Here is a 21108-nt window from a genome sequence, read left to right on the forward strand (position 1 = left end):
TTTTTAAAGAATCCATTTTCCCCTAAATGTTTAAATACAGTTGAATGAACAGAACCTATGGTTCCAGTGTCCTGGGTTTTCCTCCATGTAGTGTAGTGCTGACTTGATTTCATAATGCACATTGAAAAGTCTTTGCTCTTCGCTGACCAGTGTCCCTTTGGTCTTTATTCCCAGCAAACCACAGTGCCAAGCAGTGCCGGACACCCTGTGCCCTGCGGACAGCATGTGGTGAGTGCACCAGCAGCAGCTCCGAATGCATGTGGTGCAGCAACATGAAGCAGTGCGTAGACTCCAATGCCTACGTAGCCTCCTTTCCTTTCGGCCAGTGTATGGAGTGGTATACAATGAGCAGCTGCCCACGTAAGTGAACATTTGCAAGCAAGTTGGACTTGACTTTCTGCTCAAGTCCACGCAGAAGCTGGTTGGGCCGGCTGGTCCTTCCAGATTAAAATGTATGTGTAGAATTTGGCACAATGTTCCATGTAGTAAATCAGATAAATCTAGGGTAAGTCACAGGGTACAGAAATACCTTTTCTTCTTCAGGGAAATATCATAAATTCAATCTGTATATTGTTTCCACATCTTAATCCACCAGTATATAAAGTGCTTTCCAGTAGAGGCCCTCCTAGGTCCCTTCTTCATTCAACATTCTGATATTAAAAGGTTGGAAAAGTCCTTGTTATATATTGCATAAAATTTGGGCCCTTTAAATTATTTCATTTCAATAATCACTATAGGGTACTAGTACTAGTTTTAATTCATAGAAGTTAAATCATCTGTTAAAAGAAAAGATAACAATAGTAAATTCAAATCTTGTGATAGTGAGTTACATGTTGGATTGTTTTGTTTTATTTTTTAATAGCTGAAAATTGCTCTGGCTACTGTACCTGCAGCCATTGCTTGGAGCAGCCAGGCTGTGGTTGGTGTACTGATCCTAGCAATACTGGGAAAGGCAAATGTATTGAGGGAAGCTATAAAGGACCCGTGAAGATGCCTTCACATGCCTCTACAGGAAATGTGTACCCACAGCCCCTTCTGAACTCCAGCATGTGTCTAGAGGACAGCAGATACAACTGGTCTTTTATTCACTGTCCAGGTAAGATGCCTGTGTATCCTAGTTCAAATCTCTTACTATCTGTTTATAAAGAATAGACCTTGACATAAACTAGAAGCCCAGATCCCTAGACCATTTTTGATTAGGTCACTTGTTTTCTTCACTGTGTTTGAGTTCTTTCTATGTTCTGCATCCCTCTGTTGGATGTGTAGCTGACAAAGATGCTCTTCGTCCTGCTTTTCTTTACTTGATTGATGGTCTCCTTTGTTGCACAGAAGTGTTTTAACTTTATGAAGTCCCCTTTGCCAGTTGTCCTTAATTCCTGAGCAAGTGGAGTCCTCATAAAAAGTCCTTTCCTACACTTGTATCATGTATGGTACTGCCTGTGTTTTATTCTAGAAGTTTCAGTGGTTTGGGTTATATCTTTGATCCATTTGGGTCAGGTTTTATGAAAGGTGATAGATACAGATCTCTTTCATTCCTTCCTCTGTATTCAGACATCCAGTTTTCCCAGCACCGCTTTTGAAGATACTGTCTTTTCTACAGGGTTTGTTTTGTTTTGTTTTGTTTTGTTTTGTTTTGTTGCCTTTTCATAAATACCAGATGCCTGTAGCTATGAGTACTTAGTTAGGCTTGGCTTTTCTGTTTTATTCTGTTGGTTTGCATGTCTGTTTTGTACAGTACCATATTGTTTGAATTACTGTGGTCTGTGATAGGTCTTGATCTCCGATGGCAATCCCTGCAGTTTTAATCCTTCTGCTCAGCATTGCTTTGGCCTTCCTGGGCTCTTTTCTGGTTCCATGTGAATTTAGGATTTTGTTTTCTATTTCTGAGAAGAATTGTTGGTATTTTGATTGCAATTGAATCTGTAAATTGCTTTTGGTAGAATGGTTATTTTCACAGTATTAACTTTACTGATCCATGAACATAGGATGACTCCATTTTCTAGTACCTCTCTATATCCCTCTCTTAAATCTCTTAAAGAGATTTTGGGGTCTTCATTGTAGAAGCCCTTTGGTTAAGTTTATTTCTAGATATTGCATTGTCTTTGGTGTTAGACATGGTAGTATGTCCATGATCTTGTTCTCAGTGTTTTTTAGTTTAATTCGTTTTAATTTACGTGTATAAGTGTTTGTTGGAACATGTGTATGTATATCATATGCATCATGCCCTCTGGGCATCAGATCCCCGGGGACTGGATTTGTGGATAGCTCTGAGCTGCCTGTAGATGCTAGAATTGAAGCCAGGTGCTCCTACCTACTGATCCAACTCCTCAGCCCCAAACTACTAAGTTTTGAGAGCTGATTTTGTACTCTGCCACTCTGCTGACATTGTTGATTGTTTTTAAAAGTCTAGTGATAGAGTTTTTGAGATTTCTTATATATCTTATATAATCTGTAAATAGGGATAAATTGACTTCTTCTTTTCCTATTTGTATCCCTTTATTTCTTTCATTTGCCTTGTTATTCCAGCTAATGCTTCCAGCACAATATTGAAAAGGAGTGGTGACTGTGAACAGCCTGGCCTTGTTTCTTATTTTAATGGGATTAGTCAGCGTTTTCCCCATTTAAGATAGTGTTGGTTATGGGTTTGTCATACACAGCCCTTATTATATTGAGGTATGTTCGCTCCAGTCCTGTTCTCTCTAGGACTTTTATCAGGAAAGCATGTTGGGTATTTTACAAGCCCTTTCTACATCTATTGAGATGGGCATGTGATTTCATCTTTAAGTCTGTTTATATTATGTGTTGTATTTATTGACTTATGTATGTTGAGCCAACCTGGAGTTCTGGGATAAAGCCCACATGCTTTTGTGGGTGATCTCTGTGCTATGTGCGTATAGTGTGTCTGTTATTGTTTTATCAAGGACTTCTGCATCCATGTTCATCAGTGGTAGTACTGTCGATAGTTTGCTTATTTTTGCTGTTTTTACTGACTGTGCATATTAGAGTAGTTCTGGCTTCATAGGACGAATTTGGGAGTAATCTCTCTGTTTATTTTCTTTAAATAATTTAAGAATGAGTGGTTGTTGTCTGGTAGAATTCTGCTGAGAACCCATGTGGTTCTGGACTCTATTTGGAAGACTTTGTATTACTGTTTCAGTCTCCTTGTTTGTGATGGTCTGTTTAGTCTGCTAGTCTCCTTATGATTTAACTTTGGTCATTTGGATGAATCAAGAAATTAATCCATCCCTTTTAGATTTCCAACTAAATGGAATATGAGTTTTAAAGTATTTCTTCATAGCATTTTATATTTCTTTGGCATCTGTTGTAAGATTTCCCCGTTCACCCTCTTAATCTCTCTTTATTGTGGCTAGTTAGTCTCTTGGTCTTCTTATCTTTTTAAAGAACCAGTTCTTAGATTCATTAATTCTTTGTATTATTTTCTTTGTTCCTTTTTCACTGATTTTTATTATTTCTTGCCATCTACTGGGTTTGGGTTGGGTTTAGTTCTTACTTTTCCAAAATTTTCAGTTTTATCACTAAGTCACTCATCTGCGTTCTTGTGGATTTCTTGACCAGAGCCCACCTGGGACTGTCACCTTCCCCCTTTAGACGACCTGGTCCCAGGGATTTGTTGTGTTGTCTTTTCGGTTTAATTTAGCTCCAGGAATATTTTGATTTCTTCATTGACCCATTCATCATTCAGCAATGAGTTGTTTAATCTCTAGTGAGTTTATACATTTATTAGAATTTTGTTTACTGATGATTTTAAGGTGGTTTGTTGTTGTTTATTTTTTTAAGACAAGGTTTCTCTGTGTTGTAGCTCTGTCTGTTCTAGAACTTTCTTTCTGTAGACCAGTCTGACCTCAAATTCACAGAGATCCACCTGCCTCTGGCACTGAAGTGCTGGGATTAAAGGCATGTGCCACCACCACCTGACTGATTTTGTTTTATTACATAATGGTACAGAGCTCTTTCTACATTACATGCTTGTGTGTCAGCATGTAATGCTATGTGCTGCTGAGGGAATGTATGTTGTTTTGACATAGGTAGAAAAGTCTGTAGATATCTGTTTGGTTCATTTTACATAAGAAATCATTTAATGCTGAAGTTTCTCTGCTTATTTTTTTTCCAGATGACTTACCTATTGGAGAAAATAGGGTGCTAAAATGATTTACTATTATTGTGTTTTTTTTTTAAGGAAAAGAAAATAATTAAAAACCCCGGAAAGAAAGATACCAAATGTGAATCATGTTTCCTAGGTAGTGGGATTATGTTTGATTATTTTTTCCTCATCTCTATATTACTATATTATTCAAAGTACCATGAGTTTCTACAATGAATAACAACAAAAAGTATTCTTATATTCCTTTGGACTTTCACCTTGCTTTGATAATATATTTGGTTTTTCAAAACTAATTTGTTTTTTATTTTCTCATAATAGTTTTTAGTGAACCTTGGTGTTTTGTTTTGTTTGTAGTTTTTAGACTGGCCACAAACTTGCTATGTTGCCTTAAAATCCACACCCAGTGCTTTTTCCTCTCTTTCTTTATTTTTATTTATTGAAACAAAATTTTTAGATGGGCATCTCACTGTGTTACCCAGGCTGACCTGAAACTTCTGGGCTTAAGCAAAACAGGTCCACAGGATCAGAAGCCCTGTGCTGCCTGCCTCAGCTCCTGCTAGCTGGAACTATAGGCACAGGCAGTTGTGCTTTACTCGTTTTCATGATTTAACATTTAGATCATACAAATAAATATGAAATTTATTCACCTAGTTCTTCTATGAGAGAAACAGATCCCTTAAGATCCTTTGCCTTTCAGCTTGCCAGTGCAATGGACACAGCAAGTGCATCAACCAGAGCATCTGTGAGAAGTGTGAGGACCTGACCACAGGCAAGCACTGCGAGACCTGCATATCTGGCTTCTATGGTGACCCGACTAATGGAGGCAAATGTCAGCGTAAGTCACACAGGTCAAGTTAGTCACAAGTCAGGTGCAGCAGCACAGTACCTGCGTTTGACTTAAATATCTTAAAGGGGAAGGTCTCTTGGTTTGGGATACTGCCTTTCTTAATTATGTTAAATTGTTGGGGCTGGAAAAATGGCTCAGTGGTTAATAACACTGACTGTTCTTTTAGAGGACCCAGGTTCAATTCCTAGCACCTATATGGCAGCTTACAAGTGCTGATAACACCTGGGATCCAACACTCATACAGACATACATGCAGGGAAAACACTATTGTACATAAAATAAATAAATTAAAAAGAGTTTGACTGTGCTGGAAGAGGAAATAAAGCTCAACTTATGTGCTTGGGAGCAGTTAATTAAAGCAACAAACCAGCAGTAAAGGAGCTAAGCTTTTATTACATTCAGCAGAGGCATAAAAAGGGGCTAAAGTCACAGAAGGCACCAACTGCCTTTGTCCCATTCCCCTCCCATGGAAGCACAGCAGCTCAAGTCAAGCAGAACAGCCTGGAATGGGTGGCCATCTCATTGTGGAGGGAGCCAGGACAGTTGCATTGTCGGGGGAGGGAGGAAAAGACTGGGAATAGAAGTCCTGAGCACTCAGTCAGAATGAGGACACAATCTTCAGTTTCCTTCTTCCTCCATAAAGAGGTTTCTCAGAGGCCTCTAAAGAAGTCTTCTACTGGAAGCCTCACATGGGAACAGGAGCAAGGGTACATTTGAAAACCATGACAGCCAGGGGAGCCCCCTTCTGAACTGTCCTTCCCCCAGAGACTGCAACACCTGACCGCCCCAGTCTGCAAGGGGCTTGGGGAGGGAAAATGACGACCTGAGGATCCCAGATGAATCTTTAAGGTGGCCTGGGTTTGGGTTTGGTTGGTTGGTTTTTAGACAGGATCTAGGAGAATTGGAGATGGCTTGAATTTCTTGTCCTCATGCCTGATATCCAAATACCCAGCTTCCCACAGGCTCCCATTAAGATTTAGAGCTTCCCCAATCAAGTCTGAAATCTGAAAGCCAGGGGCTACTTTATTAGAACGAGTTGTGTCTTTTTCTATAGTAAGTCACACTTAAGAACAGTTTTTATGGGGTTGGGAATTTAGCTCAGTGGTAGAGCGCTTGCCTAGCAAGTGCAAGGCCCTGGGTTCAGTTCCCAGCTCAAAAAAAAAAAAAAAAAAAAAAAAAGAACAGTTTTTATCTGCTCTAGTTTCCAGATGAAAAATATTATGAATCCTATAGTTAAAAGACCTTTTATGCTCTAATTAAGAAAAGAGTTCTCGGGTTCAGAAAAACCTCAGGACAATATTTTCCTGGCATGCAGGAAGCCCTGGGTCTGATTTCCCGGTACCAGGTGAAAATTGGTGCCGTGAAAGTGCAGCCGTCATCTAGGGAGAGGCGCCTGTAACTCACAAGTGGGGGCAGGTGCTCAGAAGTTCAAGTCCTCAGATCCCACCCTAGAGTCCTTACTGTGGCCCTTCATAGCTGACCCTAAACCATCCGGGAGAAAGTAGTCTGGCTGGATATCTCTACCCTCTCTAGGATATGGTGATTGAGATTAAGGCAGAGCAGTGCTTGATACGTCTGCAACACTTCAAAAATGTAATTACCTGTCTGCTGTCATTTCCCACTAAGTAAAATTTCTTGTTCAGATTGTAAGATATTCAGTACTGTGCCTGAAGAGTACTCATACGTAAAATAAATAAATACATCTTTTTAAAGAGAAAGAAAGAAAGAAAGAAAGAAAGAAAGAAAGAAAGAAAGAACGAACAACTATGTTGAAGATGGCACAGCTCCTTGTCTTTGAGGGACACTAAATCAGTTAAAGCTAGGTCTTTGAGTTTGATATAGAAAACGATTTTAGGACTAGCAGTGTAAAGCAGGCATTTTAAGGCTAGAGATAATGACTTGATTAGAAGAGTTTGTCTAGCGTGCACACAGCCCATGGTTCAGTCTCTGGCACTGCATAAACCTGCTCAGTGTCACAGCCCTATAGCACTTGGGAGGTGGAGACAGAAATATCAACAGTTCAAAAGTTCAGGACCATCCTCTATTGTAGTACTGGGCCATCCTGGGCTTCATGAGACCCTGCCTTAAAAACAAAAACCAAACAACAGAAAACAAGTGTAATGAACAAGGGTTATGAAGAGAAGCACTTGGAAACAAAGATCTATGGAGTGTGTCTAGGCTTCTCTACAACACATGCAGGATCTTGATGGCTTTTGAATCTGTTACCCTCAAAGAGGTACTGAGAACCTAAACGTGATCACAGTGGTTTCTGAGGGGCACCAGGCCAGATTACAGGAGATAAGTAAAGCTTGCTAATCACTGAGTGCAGCGGGGAGGACATCTCTAAGGCAAGTTAACTATCTGGATTCTTAGGTGATGTTTGGGTAAGCAGTAAGGCCCCATCTGTTGTCATACACACTCAGGCCTTAAGTCTGGGTCATGGCTACTTGAATATAAAATAGTCATCTATGAAAGGAATATTATCACTGTGTCAGCAGCCTTCACAGCAAGTGTTCATTGTGCGGGAATCCTCCTTCCAGTCAGTCAGAAGCTCAAGCAGGTGGGGGTCAGGGGTTCTTTGTCCCTGTAATTTTCCCTGGCTTTCCATCTTGGTTCAAACATACTTACTTGTTAGGTAGTTATAAGAATGCTAAATATAACTGAATAAAATGTGTTTATAACTTTGTGGTGACTTCCATTCAAGAACTAGATGTCTTTATCCCCAAATCAAGTGGTCTCCAAAGTCTCCCAGTGAGATGTAGCCTAGTGGGGAGCCACATCTTGTCTGTGCTGATCTTAACGAGTAGCCTGCTTGTATCTTCAGGTGACCCACCCTTGTGTCCTCAGCTGCCTCTAATAAAATCACATTTTCCTCTGTGGTCTCTACAGGCTCCTTGTATGATTGCCTGGGACCTTGCTGTACTTAGCAGAGTCCTGATTCATAATAGAAAGCATTAGTTTTTTGTTTGTTTGTTCGATATTATTGGTAAGAATATATATTGAGCCTTGACATGTCTTTTTTCTTTTCTTTTCTTTTTTTCGGAGCTGGGGACCGAACCCAGGGCCTTGCGCTTGCTAGGCAAGCGCTCTGCCACTGAGCTAAATCCCCAATCCCTTGACATGCCTTTTTAAATTAAAATTATTTTTACAATAGTGCTTTAGCCTTGATGTGTTAACTGCTTACTATTTCAGATGCCATACATACATCTTTTAATCTTCATTTCAGTCCTGAGATGGATAGCATTACTGTCACATCATATAGTCAAGGAAACAGGTCTCAGGTTAAGTTTCAAGTTTCGTACTCGAGCTTCATGGAACACAGGGGACTCAAGTGCAAGCAGACTGACAAGACTGGGTTTTACTAATTCAGTAAATCTGTGCTGTTCCATGGAGGAAGAGCTTCTGACCACCGGATGCATTCTGGTGACCTCTGCACTGTTATGTCTGAAAGGTTTCTTTTAGTGATTTTATTTTTCTCCATGTGGACTTTTTTTCCAACTTAAAAAATTACTTATTTTACTACTACTACTACTACTATTATTATTATTATTATTATTATATTTTTTACTTATTTGCTTTACATCCTGCTCACTGCCCACCTCCCTGTCACCCCTTCCACAATTCTTCATATCCCCCCTTCCCTTCTGAGCCGTTGGGGACCCCCCCACCCCGCCCTGGGTATCTCTCCACCCTGGCACATCAAGTCTGGGCGCATCCTCCCCCACTGAGACCAGACAATGCAGCCCAGCTAGAAGAACATCTCTCATGTACAGGCAACAGCTTTTGGGATAACCCTCATTCCAATTGTTCAGCACCCACTTGAAGACTAAGCTGCACGTCTGCTACATATGTGCAGGGACGCCTAGGTTCAGCCCGAGTATGTTCTTTGGTTGGTAGTTCAGTCTCTGAGAGCTCCAAGGGTCCAGGTTGACGCTGTTAGTCTTCCTATAGAATTCCTATCTTCTCCAGGGCCCACAATCCTTTCTCCTGTTCTTCTATAAGAGTCCTCAAGCTCCATCCAACATTTGGCTGTGGGTGTATGCCTCTGTCTGAGTCAGCTGCTGAATGGAGCCTCTCAAAGGACAGCCATGCTAGACTCCTGTCTGCAAGCATAACAGAGTGTCATTGGTAGTATCAGCGATTGGTGCTTGACCATGGCGTGGGTCCCAAGTTGGGCCAGTTATTGGTTGTCCATTCCCTCAGTATTTGCTCTACCTCTTGTCCTACATATCTTGTAGACAGGATAAATTTTGGGTCGAAAATTTTGTGGGTTTTACTGCTGTGGACACCCACCATGAACAAGCCAAGTCTTATAAAAGAAAACATCTAATTGGGGCTGGCTTACAGGTTCAGAGGTTCAGTCCAGTATCATCAAGGCAAGAACATGGCAGCATCTATGCAGGCATGATGCAGGGAGGAGCTGAGAGTTCTGTATCTCATCTGAAGGCTGCTAGCAGAATATTGACTTCTAGGCAGCTAGGATGAGGGTCTAAAAGCCTACTCCCACAGTTAGTGTCCCTGTCATTCCACTGGGGTTCCTGCCTGGCTATAGAAGGTGGCCTCTTTAGGTTCCATATCATTGGTATCATTGGTAGTGATGCTGTGAGTCACAGTTAAGGTCACCCACCATTGATTCTTGGGTACCTCCCTTATCCCAGGTCTCTTTTTCATTGTGGAGATGCCCCCCACCTCTCCACCCACGTCAGTTGCAGATTTCCATGCATTCTCATGACCATCCTGTCCCTCCTCACACCTGACCCTGAACCCCTTCATTCCCCTCCCCAACCTATGACTATTTTATTCCCCTTTCTAAGTGAGATTCCTCACTTGAGCCTTCCTTCTGTTTAGTTTCTTTGGTACTGTGGAGTATAGCTTGGGTATCCCGCTTTTTGTGGCTAATATCTACTTAAAAGTGAGTACATACCATTTGTGTCCTTTTGGGTCTGAGTTACCTCACTCAGGATGATATTTTCAAGTTCTATTCATTTGCCTGCAATTCCTGATGTCTTTGTTTTTAATAGCTGAATAGTATTCCATTGTGTAGATGTACCACATTTTCTTTATGAATTCTTCAGTTGAGGGACATCTAGGTTGTTTCCAGTTTCTGGCTATTACAAATAAAGCTATTACAAATAAATGAACATACTTGAGCAAGTGTCTTTGTAGGATGGGGGCGCATCTTTCGGGTATATGCCCAGGAGTGATATAGCTGAGTCTTGAGGTAGAACTATTTCCAGTTTTCTGAAAAATGACCAAATTGATTTCTAAAGTGGTTGTACAAGTTTGCACTCCCTCAAACCAAGCAAGTGAAAGGTGTATATGACGAGAACTTCAAGTCCCTGAAGAAGAGATGGAAAGATCTCCCATGCTCATGGATAGGTAGGATTAACAAAGTAAAAATGGCCATCTTACCAAAAGCAATCTAGAGATTGCAATCCCCATCAAAATTCCAACATAATATTTTCATAGACCTTGAAAGAGCAATTCTCAACTTCATATGGAAAAACATAAAACCAAGGATAGCCTAAACAATTCTGAATAATAAAAGAACTTTGGGAGGAATCACCGTCCCTCACCTTAAAGCTGCACTACAGAGCAATAGTGATAAAAACAACAACAACGAAACCTGCATGGCATTGGAACAGAAACAGACATGCTGATCAGTGGAATCAAATTGAAGATCCAGAAATAAACCCACACACCTAGGGATAATTTTTAAATAATACATTTCTTCAGCCTAATGCTTTTCATTATTCACAGGAGAACAAGAGTCAACAGCAAAGGGGAAGGTGAAACAAGGGTGGCGAACACCACAGGGCCTCTCAAGTGTTTTCTTGTGACCAGGGAGCCCATCAGTTCTGAATGCTCAGGAATGTGTGTGGTTCACAATGTGGCCACAGTAGAGAAGAGCCCCGAGATGAGACAGAGGGCAGTCACCACAGGTCATCTCCACAGGGCAAGGACCCAGTACATGGCATACTAGAAATGCTCTTAAATATTTACTGAATAAAGAAACAAAATGCTGAGTCCCTCACAGATGGAAATAGCAGCTGCTTCAGGTGGCAGCAGAAAATAGCTTTTTTCTTTCCTCCTACCTTGAATAATAATTAATCTAATGTTGTCTTTCTATTATTAGAAGTAGATTATTAGCTGAAAAATAATGAATCATACTCAGTGATTTCTCTTGCTTTAGTCTGTCTTTGCTACAAACCCATTTCAGGGTAAATGGTTTTGTCTTAATCGCATTCTATGGTAATAATCTGTTGAGCCAGTTGTGAGCAGTGTTCCTTTCCTTCTTCTCAGCATGCAAGTGCAACGGGCACGCATCACTGTGCAACACCAACACTGGCAAGTGCTTCTGTACCACCAAGGGCGTCAAGGGAGAGGAGTGCCAGCTGTGAGTACCACACTCTGTACCTACCCCCAGTGCAGGCCAGGGCCTTGCAGCCTCCTGAACCTGAGGGCCACCTGTTGGCCTGTGCTTTGTTGCCCAGGATTCCCAGGGTCTTTGAGTGCATTAGTTTGGAAGTTTACCCTTTTTGCTTCAGACAGGTTATTTTAGTTACTTTTCTTTTTTTAAATTTGTATATTTTTATTGATAGTTTATATATTTACATTTCAAATGTTTCCCCCTTTCCCCCCTTCCCCATTGCAACTTATAAAATAAAGCCTTTAATTGGGGTTATGGCTTCAGAGCATTGGAGGTGTATATTGAGTTCCAGGCCAATTAGGGCTACATAGTAAGACTATAACAATCAATTAATCAATAAATGAAAGGTAGGAAGGAAGGAAGGGGGGGAGAGAGAGAGAGAGAGAAGAGAGAGAGAGAGAAGAAGGAAGGAAGTAAAGAAGGAATTAAGAAAGGAAGAAGAGAAAGGATAGAAATGAGGCAGATGCTTGAAAAATATTTCAGCTGCACTTTAGAAGAATACTCAATCCACACAAAAGTAAAAACGTGTTTCCATATGTCTGGTATCTAGCGTTATTACACGTGTGCTAGCCTTGTGTCCTTGGGCAAGCGTTTATTTGTTGTTCTTACACTGTTGCTGCTGTCAATTGCTGAGCAGTTAGCAGAAACGTTCGTGAAAGTAGGAGAGTCTGTCCCAAACAATGGTATCGTCTATAAAAGGATTTACTTGGTTTAAAAATGGAGATTCTGTGCTTTAAATAACAATAGAAAATAATTTCTTTTTTTCCCTAGATGTGAGGTAGAAAATCGATACCAGGGAAACCCTCTCAAAGGAACATGTTACTGTAAGTTTTTGTAATTCTTGTTTCTAGAGAGTAGTTGAGCAGAACTACATTGGTGTCTTTAACATGGTTACTATTCTCTAATAGTAAATGCTTAAACACTCATGGCCATGTCCCTGACATGGTGAACACTGTTCTAATTGTGGCACGGTTTCCGCTAGTCTGTCCACAGCGTTGAGCAGGGCCTCGCTTTCTTGGCTGTCCTTGTTCATTTCCTTGGAAGCATGTTCATTTGCCATTGCCTAGTGTAGCTTATCACATCTAATTTTCAGGCAGCCATGAAAGAATTTCTAAAATAGAGATGAGTTTCACCATTCTCTCTGGAGCTGATTTGTATTCATTACAGCTTACAAAGAAGTAAATAAAACACCAAATTAATACCTTGGCATGAAAAGTGAATCTGGTAAAGTTGCCTGCTTTATGACACACGAATCTACATAGTAGGTTCCAGATTTTAGAGCAAGAGAAGGAATTAATGTTTGACATAATGGTATATATAAATTGTAGAAGAAAATGGATGGTTCATGATCTGAAAAGACAAGAAAAGTACATGTCTGTAGCCTGGGCAGTTCTTAAATTGTGACCTTTTAGATCTGCTTCCTAAGCAGCTAGGCCCACCAGGCCTACAGCATTCATAGCTATGATTCTAAAGGTCATTCATCAAACAAAATGTTAATGCGTGTTTTATTAAAGTTTCAAACTTATATCTTTAAAAATTGGGTCTGCAAATACAGCTTTGTAGTGGAGTGCTTGCATTGCAAGGTCCTATGTTCAATCCCTAGCACCCAAAACAAAGCATAAAAAAATTCAAAACAAGTTGACTGTATGGGCACATGCTCATAACCTCAGTCTTGAGATACTGAGGCAGGAGGACCATTAGTTTGAGGCCTGTCTGGACTACATAATATGAAACCTTTCTCAAATATTTATACTTTTTTCTTTTAATTTTTTTCTTATTTTATGTTTATGGGTATTTTGCAACATGTATGTCTGTGCAATGTGTACATGCCTGTTGCCTTTGAATGCCATAGAGGATGTCAGATTTCCTGGATCTGGAGTTACCAATGGTTGTGAGCTTCCGTATTGGGTGCAGATAATGAACTGAGTCCTCTGGAAAAGCATCCAGTGCTACCTAACCCCCCTCCCCCACCCCTATTTAAGACAAAGGTCTCACTGTGTAATCTCAAATAGTCTAGAACTTGATTTGTAGAATGGTTGACCTTGAACTCATAAAAATCTGCCTGCCTCTGCCTCCTGAGTATTGAAATTAAGGTTGTATGTCACCACACCTGCCTCTATGACTTCTATATTTGATAAAGATCTTTTGACTTTAGAGATATAGAGATACACTTTTAGAACTTTTAGAAAGATATAGAAACACTTTTAGAACTGAAGAAGACAGTTAAAGTTAAAAGAAAAAAATGAAAACTAGCACTGAAGGAAAAAATAAGTTTTAAAAATAGGCAAAGATTCACTAAAGTAAATGTGAGTGAAGAATATTTATAAAGAAATAAGTGTACTAAAAATACTTTACATCATTATATTGTCATGGATGTGTTATATATTTAAAACCATACAGAGAGATACAGGCCTGAAATGACTATAATCAAAAGCTAACACCAGCCTGGGGTGGTGGCTCAGTTGGTAAAGGTTTTGCTGATACCCAGGATCCATGCTGAAAGCCAGGTGTGCTGGTGAGTGCTTCCAATTCCGGCTCTGGGGAAGTGTGGCTCACTGCCAGGTAGCCTAGTTGAAGAGAGGCACTGTCTCAAAAAATAACGTGGGTGGTACCTGATGAATGGTACCTCAGGGTGACCTTTGCCCTGAACATGTACACACAAAAAGCTAATTCCATGGTTTAGTAGAAGACAGATATGATCTGGTTTTCATGAAGTCTGTTGTAATAAGCCTTCTTTGGTTAATTGTATTTGGTAAAAAGAAAAAGAAAAAACTGACCTCACCAGACAGAAAAAGGATAGAGTGTTTTAGTAGACAGTTCAGATAGTTAGAATCATCATCAAAACCTGTAAGTTGAACTTATCAATTGATAACTTCCCTACCCCATGCTTCCTAGTAGTTACAAATTCTGTTTTCTATTTGTATGACCCTGGGTATGGCAACTTAATGGAACCACAGTGTTTGTCTTTTGTGTCTACTTAATAATAGATGTGATGCCTTTGTCTCTCATCCTGATTAGCACAGTTCAGAATTGCCTCTCTTTGGTGCTAGACACACAGCTGAGCAGTAGAGTGCTACCCTGTGTGCACAGGCATCTGATTCAATCCCCAGCACCAAAAACGACAAACAGCAGAGAGGCTTACTTATACAGAGGGACAGATCACCCTGCATTGTGCCTGTCATTCTTCTATCAGGGGACACGGTGTTGCTTCTGCCTTTTGGTTGTTGTCAAGAATGTTGTAAACATGAGTGAATATACACCCAGAAGTACAACTGGATGTGGTAATTCTGTGTGTGGTTTTGACTTTTGAGGGATTGTTATCACTGCTGCCACAACCTTACAGTTCATTACATTGCCAAAAGCCATGCACAAGCATTTCTATTTTTCTACATTCTTGTTGACACCAATTTTCAATTTTCATTTATTTTGTGGGTTTTTTAAATGGTAGCCATCATAATGGACATGAAAAAGTTGCTTGTTGTAACTTTGGTATTTGTATTTCAGTAATGCTTGGTGTGATTATCTTTTTATATTCTTATTGACCATTAGTGTATCTTTCTTGGAAAAACACCTCTTCGAGAGTTTTACTGTATAGCTTTGGCTAGCCTCAGTTTCCCACTGTCTTAGGTATGGTTTTCCTGCTGTGAACAGACATCATGACCAAGGCAACTCTTACAAGAGACAACATTTAATTGGGGCTGACTTACAGGTTCAGAGGTTTAATCCATTATCATGGCAGCAAGGATGGCAGCGTCCAGGCAGACATGGTGCTGGAGGAGATGAGTGTTCTACATCTTGATTCAGAGACAGCCAGGAGGAAACTGTCTATAGCAGGCAGTCAGGAGGAGGCTCTCTTCCACATTGGGTGGAGCTTGAGCACTAGGAATGTTCAGAACCCACCTCCACAGTGACACACTTCCTCCATCAGGGCCACACCTCCTAATAGTGCCACTTCTCATGGGCCAAGCATTCTCAAACCACCATATCCACCTACTTCTGCCTCCTGAATGCTGGGGTTAAAGACATATGTCACCACATCTGGCAATCTCTTGCCCATTTTTAAGCCATATTATTATTGTTTTGTACAACAGACTTTTAAAGTTGATAAGTTTGCAGCAATAGGCATTCTTTGAAACTGCATCACTTATTTATGACTGTTTTCTTCCTTTCTAGATTAAAATAGTAAGGCATATTCAAGTTAGAATTATCCCTTTTCCCAAGAAGTCCTGGTTTCTGTTATATCATTAGTGTACATCTTTGTATCCTTATATAAAGAATACCATGTATCATTACTCAGTATTTATAGATGAGTTTGATTGGAACCAAACCCCAATCAGGGCCTTGGTTAGGGAGGTCTCTGGAGTAATTCAAAGGATGCTGCAGAGATTTGGTTTCTTATGAAAAGCCCATGTAAACTGGCCATTAGTGCACATACCTGTGGTTCTTACACTCTGGAAGCTGAGGCAGGAGGATAGATAGGTGAGCCCAATATTCTTTCATAACTGTTGAATTTGTGAGAAAAATAAATTGTGCTTCCAGAGACCTGTTTTTTCTTTTTTTTTTGTTTTTTGTTTTTTTATTCTTTTTTTTCGGAGCTGGGGACCGAACCCAGGGCCTTGCGCTTCCTAGGTAAGCGCTCTACCACTGAGCTAAATCCCCAGCCCCGACCTGTTTTATTTTGTATCAATGCTTATTGTTTGTGTGTGGTGTGTGATGTGCCTGACCATTTTCAAGTATGTCTTCTTTCTTTCCATAGATACCCTTCTCATTGACTATCAGTTCACTTTTAGCCTGTCCCAGGAAGACGACCGCTATTACACAGCCATCAATTTTGTGGCTACTCCTGATGAAGTAAGCTTTTCTTTTAAGCTGTCTTACTTTGTGTTGAATTTTGTACGGGTCTTTTTCTTTGTCATCCTGGACAAAAATACTACTTAGAAGCAGACAGTATCAGGGTGGGAATAAACAAGGTAATCAGTTTTTTATGTTTTTTTTTATTTACTTGTTGACAGTTTTATATGATTATATAATGTGTTTGATATTCAATTTGTTACCTTGTTTTGTCTCTCTCACATTTAGTCCCTCCTCTCCCCACCAAGTCACCTTCCCTTCCTCTCTTGTATATGTTTATGTGTATGTGTATGTGTATGTGTATGTGTATGTGTATGTGTATGTGTATGTGTATGTGTATGTGTATGTGTATGTGTGTGGTGGGGAGTAGGGGGAGGGAGTTTACTGCTGACTGCAAGAGCCTGGCCGGCTGGGAGGTTCTTTACTGGAGCATGGGCACATTACCCGTGACTATACCACTGAGGAAAATGACTCCCTCTCCTCAGGCAGTCTTGACTGCCAATACATCCTCAGGGATCAAGATCATGTTTAAAGTCTACATTTTATCTTTTATCTACTCAGAAAGCAAACATTACTGAGTATTTCTAAGTAGTAGAATAATGTTCATGATAGTCTGTTTAATATTAAATTAAGAGTTTGTTTCTAATTACAAAAAGTTTTAGAAGATAGACAAGACAAAATTTTTGAGGGAACAGTTTTTTAAGGTTTATTTTTATTTTACTTAATATGTATGAATATTTTACCTTCTTGTATACCTGTGCATCATGTGTGAACAGTACCTGTGGAGGCCAGAAATAGGTATCAGATTCCTGGAACTAGAGTGACATCATTGTGAGCCATTGTATAGGTGCTGGAACCAACCCAGGGTCCTCAGGTCCTGCTAGGCCATTTTTTAGCTGCCAAACGTGAACAGCTCTTTAAATAAATATAAGTGATCTTAAATTAAATACTCTTTGGGAAAAATCTGTAGCTGTACCTTACTTTTTAAAAATTATTTTGTTTTATATTTATGATTATTTTGCCTATATGTATGTATATCTGATGCCTATAGAGGCAAGAAGAGGGCATTGGATCCCCTAGAACTGGAATTACAGATGGTTGTGAGCAGCTATGTGGTTGCTGGGAATTGAACCCTGGTTCTCTGTTAGAGCAACAACTGCTTTTAACCATTAACCTATCTCTTTTGCACGTAGGTGCATTGTTTGATTGGCTGCATGAGTTGTGTATGAGCGGTGTGTGTGTGTGTGTGTGTGTGTGTGTGTGTGTGTGTGTGTGTGTGTGTGTGTGTGTACTCACATATATGTGTCCATGCTTCTGCCAGTGAAGGCCAGAGGTCAACATCATATATCTCTCTGTTACTTTCTACCTTATGTTTTGGAAGCAAGGTTAGGTAGACCTCTGGGGTCCTCCTGTCTTCTCCTCAGCACTAGGACTACAAGTGCACACTGCCATACCTGGCTTTTTTTTTTTTTTTGGTTCTTTTTTTCGGAGCTGGGGACCGAACCCAGGCAAGCGCTCTACCACTGAGCTAAGTCCCCAACCCCCATACCTGGCTTTTTACACAGGTGCTTCAGATCTAAACTCTGGTCCCCATGCTTGTGCCGCTTCCTAGGCACATTGCCTGGATTCTTTTCTTAAGATTTTAGGAGGAGCTTATAGCAAAATACCACAAGTGAAATTTACTACTGCCTTAGTCATAAGCAAATATCGAAGGCTCAGTCTTCCAGGGTGTAATTGATAGTGTTCATTTTATTTTTTAAAATAAACAAGTAGCCAGTCATGTTAGCTATATCTGTCGTCCTATCATTTGTGAGATGGATGGCAGCTCAAGGCCAACTTCAGCTACATAAGTAAGGGAAGACCAGCCTGGCTATATGGGACCCCATTGTAGAATTTGTAGAATTTTTGTAATACTTGTTACAAGCTGATGATCATGAGAGTTTTAGACATTTCTCTGTGTGTTTTATGACAGATTTCTTACTAGATTTATCTCTGTGTGTGTGTGTGTGTGTGTGTGTGTGTGTGTGTGTGTGTGTGTGTGTGTAGTTGTTAGTGGTCAGCAGATACTTGGCTAATTGAATAAATATGCATAGATTTGCCCTTGCAGAAGAAGACAAAGGGGAAAAAAGGGTTTTCTTGAATGTAATTCCTACTTTGTGAAAAAAACTTCTCATTTGGAAATTACATTTTGAAAATAGGTATTATAAATGTTTCCATTGTGGTTTGTGGTATAACTATCAGGTGACACTTTTTTAAAAGAAAAATGTTAACTTTCTAACCTGGTTTAAATACCTTTTTAAACATGAAGATTTCCAGCATGGTTTGATACATTTGTAAAATATAAGGACACGGGTCTACAGCTCTAGCTGCTCTGTTTACACAGAATCCAGGTTCCATTCCCAGCACCACTGCAACAGCTCACAACCTTCTGTATTTCTAGTTCCAGGGCGTCTGATGCTCTTCCCTCCCTGACTTTCTCCAGTACTAGGCATGCATGTGACACACAGCATACATGTAAACAAAACCACCAATACACATAAAATAAATGTTTTTCAAGAAACAATATAGCATCTAATCAGCTTGCAAAAATAGTTATTTGGTACTGTCTTAATTACGTTTCTATTGGCATGACAAGATACCATGACTAAGGCAACTTATAAGCATTTAATTTGGGGCCTACACTTCCAGTGGCTTAGAGTCTATGAGCATCATAGCAGGAAGTGTGGCAGTAAGCAGACAGGCATGGTGCTGAAGCAGTAGGGAGAGCTCACTCCTGACTTTCAACTAGAAGACACAAAAAGAAAGCATTAACTAGGATACAGACATGAGCTTCTCAAATCTCAAAGCTACCTTCTAGTGACACACACCTCTTCCAACAAGGCCACACCTCCTAATCCTTCCGAAACAATTCTCCCAATTGAGGACCAACCACTCTTATGAGTCTATGGAGGCTGTTGTCATTCAAACACCACTAGCTCCAGGAAAGATTTGTTATTGAGATTTCAGTGAAAACTAAAAACAGCATTAGAATTTACCTGGTATAGCCAGCAGTGATCTCTCTGTTCAGCTCCACTGATTCCTTGGAGGTAAAACTCAGTCATTAAAACCAAGAATCAAAATGTAATGGGCACTTTAAATTGCTGTAAAGGAAAAACAAGGTTTTCAAAGCCATGAAACCATACTCAGAATAACTTTAGTGAGGGAAACGTTTTTATTTACTTACTGTTATATTATTTTAATTGCATATTAAATTACTACTAACCATTTCTGACAGAGGGCAAAAGGTGAGGGTCTTTTCATGGAATTGATATTTGATAAAGCACCAGATTCTCCCCAACTCTGGGATGCAAATGGAGTTTTAATTTCCGTTTATTGCTTGCATTGAAGAAAATTGACAAGAAATATCATGTCTTAACAAGCATGAGTTTCACTTAAGATGTAGAATGGTCTGTAATTAATGTGTTTGAGAATAGTAAGACCTGATCATTGTTGTATCTTAAAATCTGGAAGGTATTAACAGTTTTCTAATCATGTGCATTTCTTCCTCAGCAAAACAGGGATTTGGACATGTTCATCAATGCCTCCAAAAACTTCAACCTCAACATCACCTGGGCCACCAGTTTCCCAGGTAAAGACACGTGTAGAGGAACGGTGGATTGGGAAGTGTAGTGTAGGAGTTGGGGACGGAGGCTCTGAAGATGGATGAATGAGTTCAGAGCCCACCTCTGCCTCTTAGTAGCCACAGCGCCTTGAGCAAGCATGTACAACTCCTCTCTAGACCTTAGGCTACTCAGGGTGAGGAATCACAGTTCTTGCCTCCAGCGCTGCTGGTTCAGGTTTGGTGGATGGCTGCTCCCTGCTTTTCTACCACCTTCTAGCACTGCGAGTGTCGTTACGTCTGTGCGTCACAGGTGAAAGATTAAAGCGACTCATAGTTTTAAGAAATGAGAACTCTTTAAATGAAAAGGGATTTTAATATGTAGAGGTCTCCATACTTTGGGATAACTTCTAAATGCACAGCTTTTCCCTTCCTGTTTATTTTACAGTGACTCACTAAAATTCTGATGGCCCTAATGTAGCAGTCAATATAAAGAACCACTCCATAGCTTGATAACCCTGTAGACAGACCTAGGTTTGAATTTACCTGCACTGTGTTGAACCAGTTCTCTTCTCTTTTTAAATTGTTTTTTAAGTTTGTTTGTTTTATTTTATGTGTGTGTTTGCCTTTGCCTGTGTGTGTGTAAGTGAACCATGTCTGTGCAGCGCTTGAAAGGCCGGAGGAGGACATCAGCTCCCTGGCCCCAACTGGAGTTATAGACAATTATGACTACTACATCAGTGCTAGTAACTGAACCCAGGTCTTTTGAAAGAGTAACCAGTGCTCTTAACTGTTAAGTCATCTCTCTCTAGCCCCCAAGTTACCTAAACTTTCTGATCCAGTTTCCTTCTTTATAAAATGATACAGTGAAAATAACTTTACCATGTACAGGGATATCCAAACTTTTTATATTACAACACGACATCTATAAGTATATTGGGCCTCATTCAAAACTATGCCTGAATTGTAGACTGTTGCAAGGAATAAATGAAATAAAGGAGGTGCTTGTTGTAGAGTTTGAAGTTTACCTTCATGCATAAAAAATGTCTGTTTTTTAGTCTGTACGTACTCATGTTCTTAGCCAGTGGAGTATATAAATATGGTAGAATCATTTAGAAATGGAGTTACACAGGGTATAATAGTCCTGAATGCAATTGTAGCTGGTAGCAGAAAGAAGGCCTGAGTGGCTGCTTGAGTGCATTCTCTGTCGAGACTTGAGGACCTTTCTGTTTAGGAAGTGATAGACAGTAAGTGTCCCT

At 40.1% G+C, this 21108-nt stretch overlaps 1 protein-coding gene across 3 annotated transcripts in view; it reads left to right on the top strand.

Moving 5' to 3' along the window:
* The window catches only part of Atrn (attractin), a 134112-nt gene that overhangs the window by 81542 nt on the left and 31462 nt on the right, over nucleotides 1-21108 (top strand). For 2 of the 3 annotated variants that reach the window (XR_015683439.1, XM_087654662.1), the window contains exons 17-22: nucleotides 175-360; nucleotides 863-1096; nucleotides 4821-4958; nucleotides 11274-11367; nucleotides 12172-12224; nucleotides 19801-19879. Coding sequence is in view for 2 of the 3 variants with exons in the window: in XM_087654662.1 (XP_087510788.1) it covers nucleotides 175-360; nucleotides 863-1096; nucleotides 4821-4958; nucleotides 11274-11367; nucleotides 12172-12224; nucleotides 19801-19879 (784 nt within the window). In the remaining variant the exon portion in view is untranslated. 3 annotated transcript variants of the gene reach the window in all.

This window comes from Rattus norvegicus, chromosome 3 (genome assembly GCF_021556685.1).
Source record: "Rattus norvegicus strain SHRSP/BbbUtx chromosome 3, alternate assembly SHRSP_T2T, whole genome shotgun sequence".
NCBI classification, from domain to species: Eukaryota; Metazoa; Chordata; class Mammalia; order Rodentia; family Muridae; genus Rattus; species Rattus norvegicus.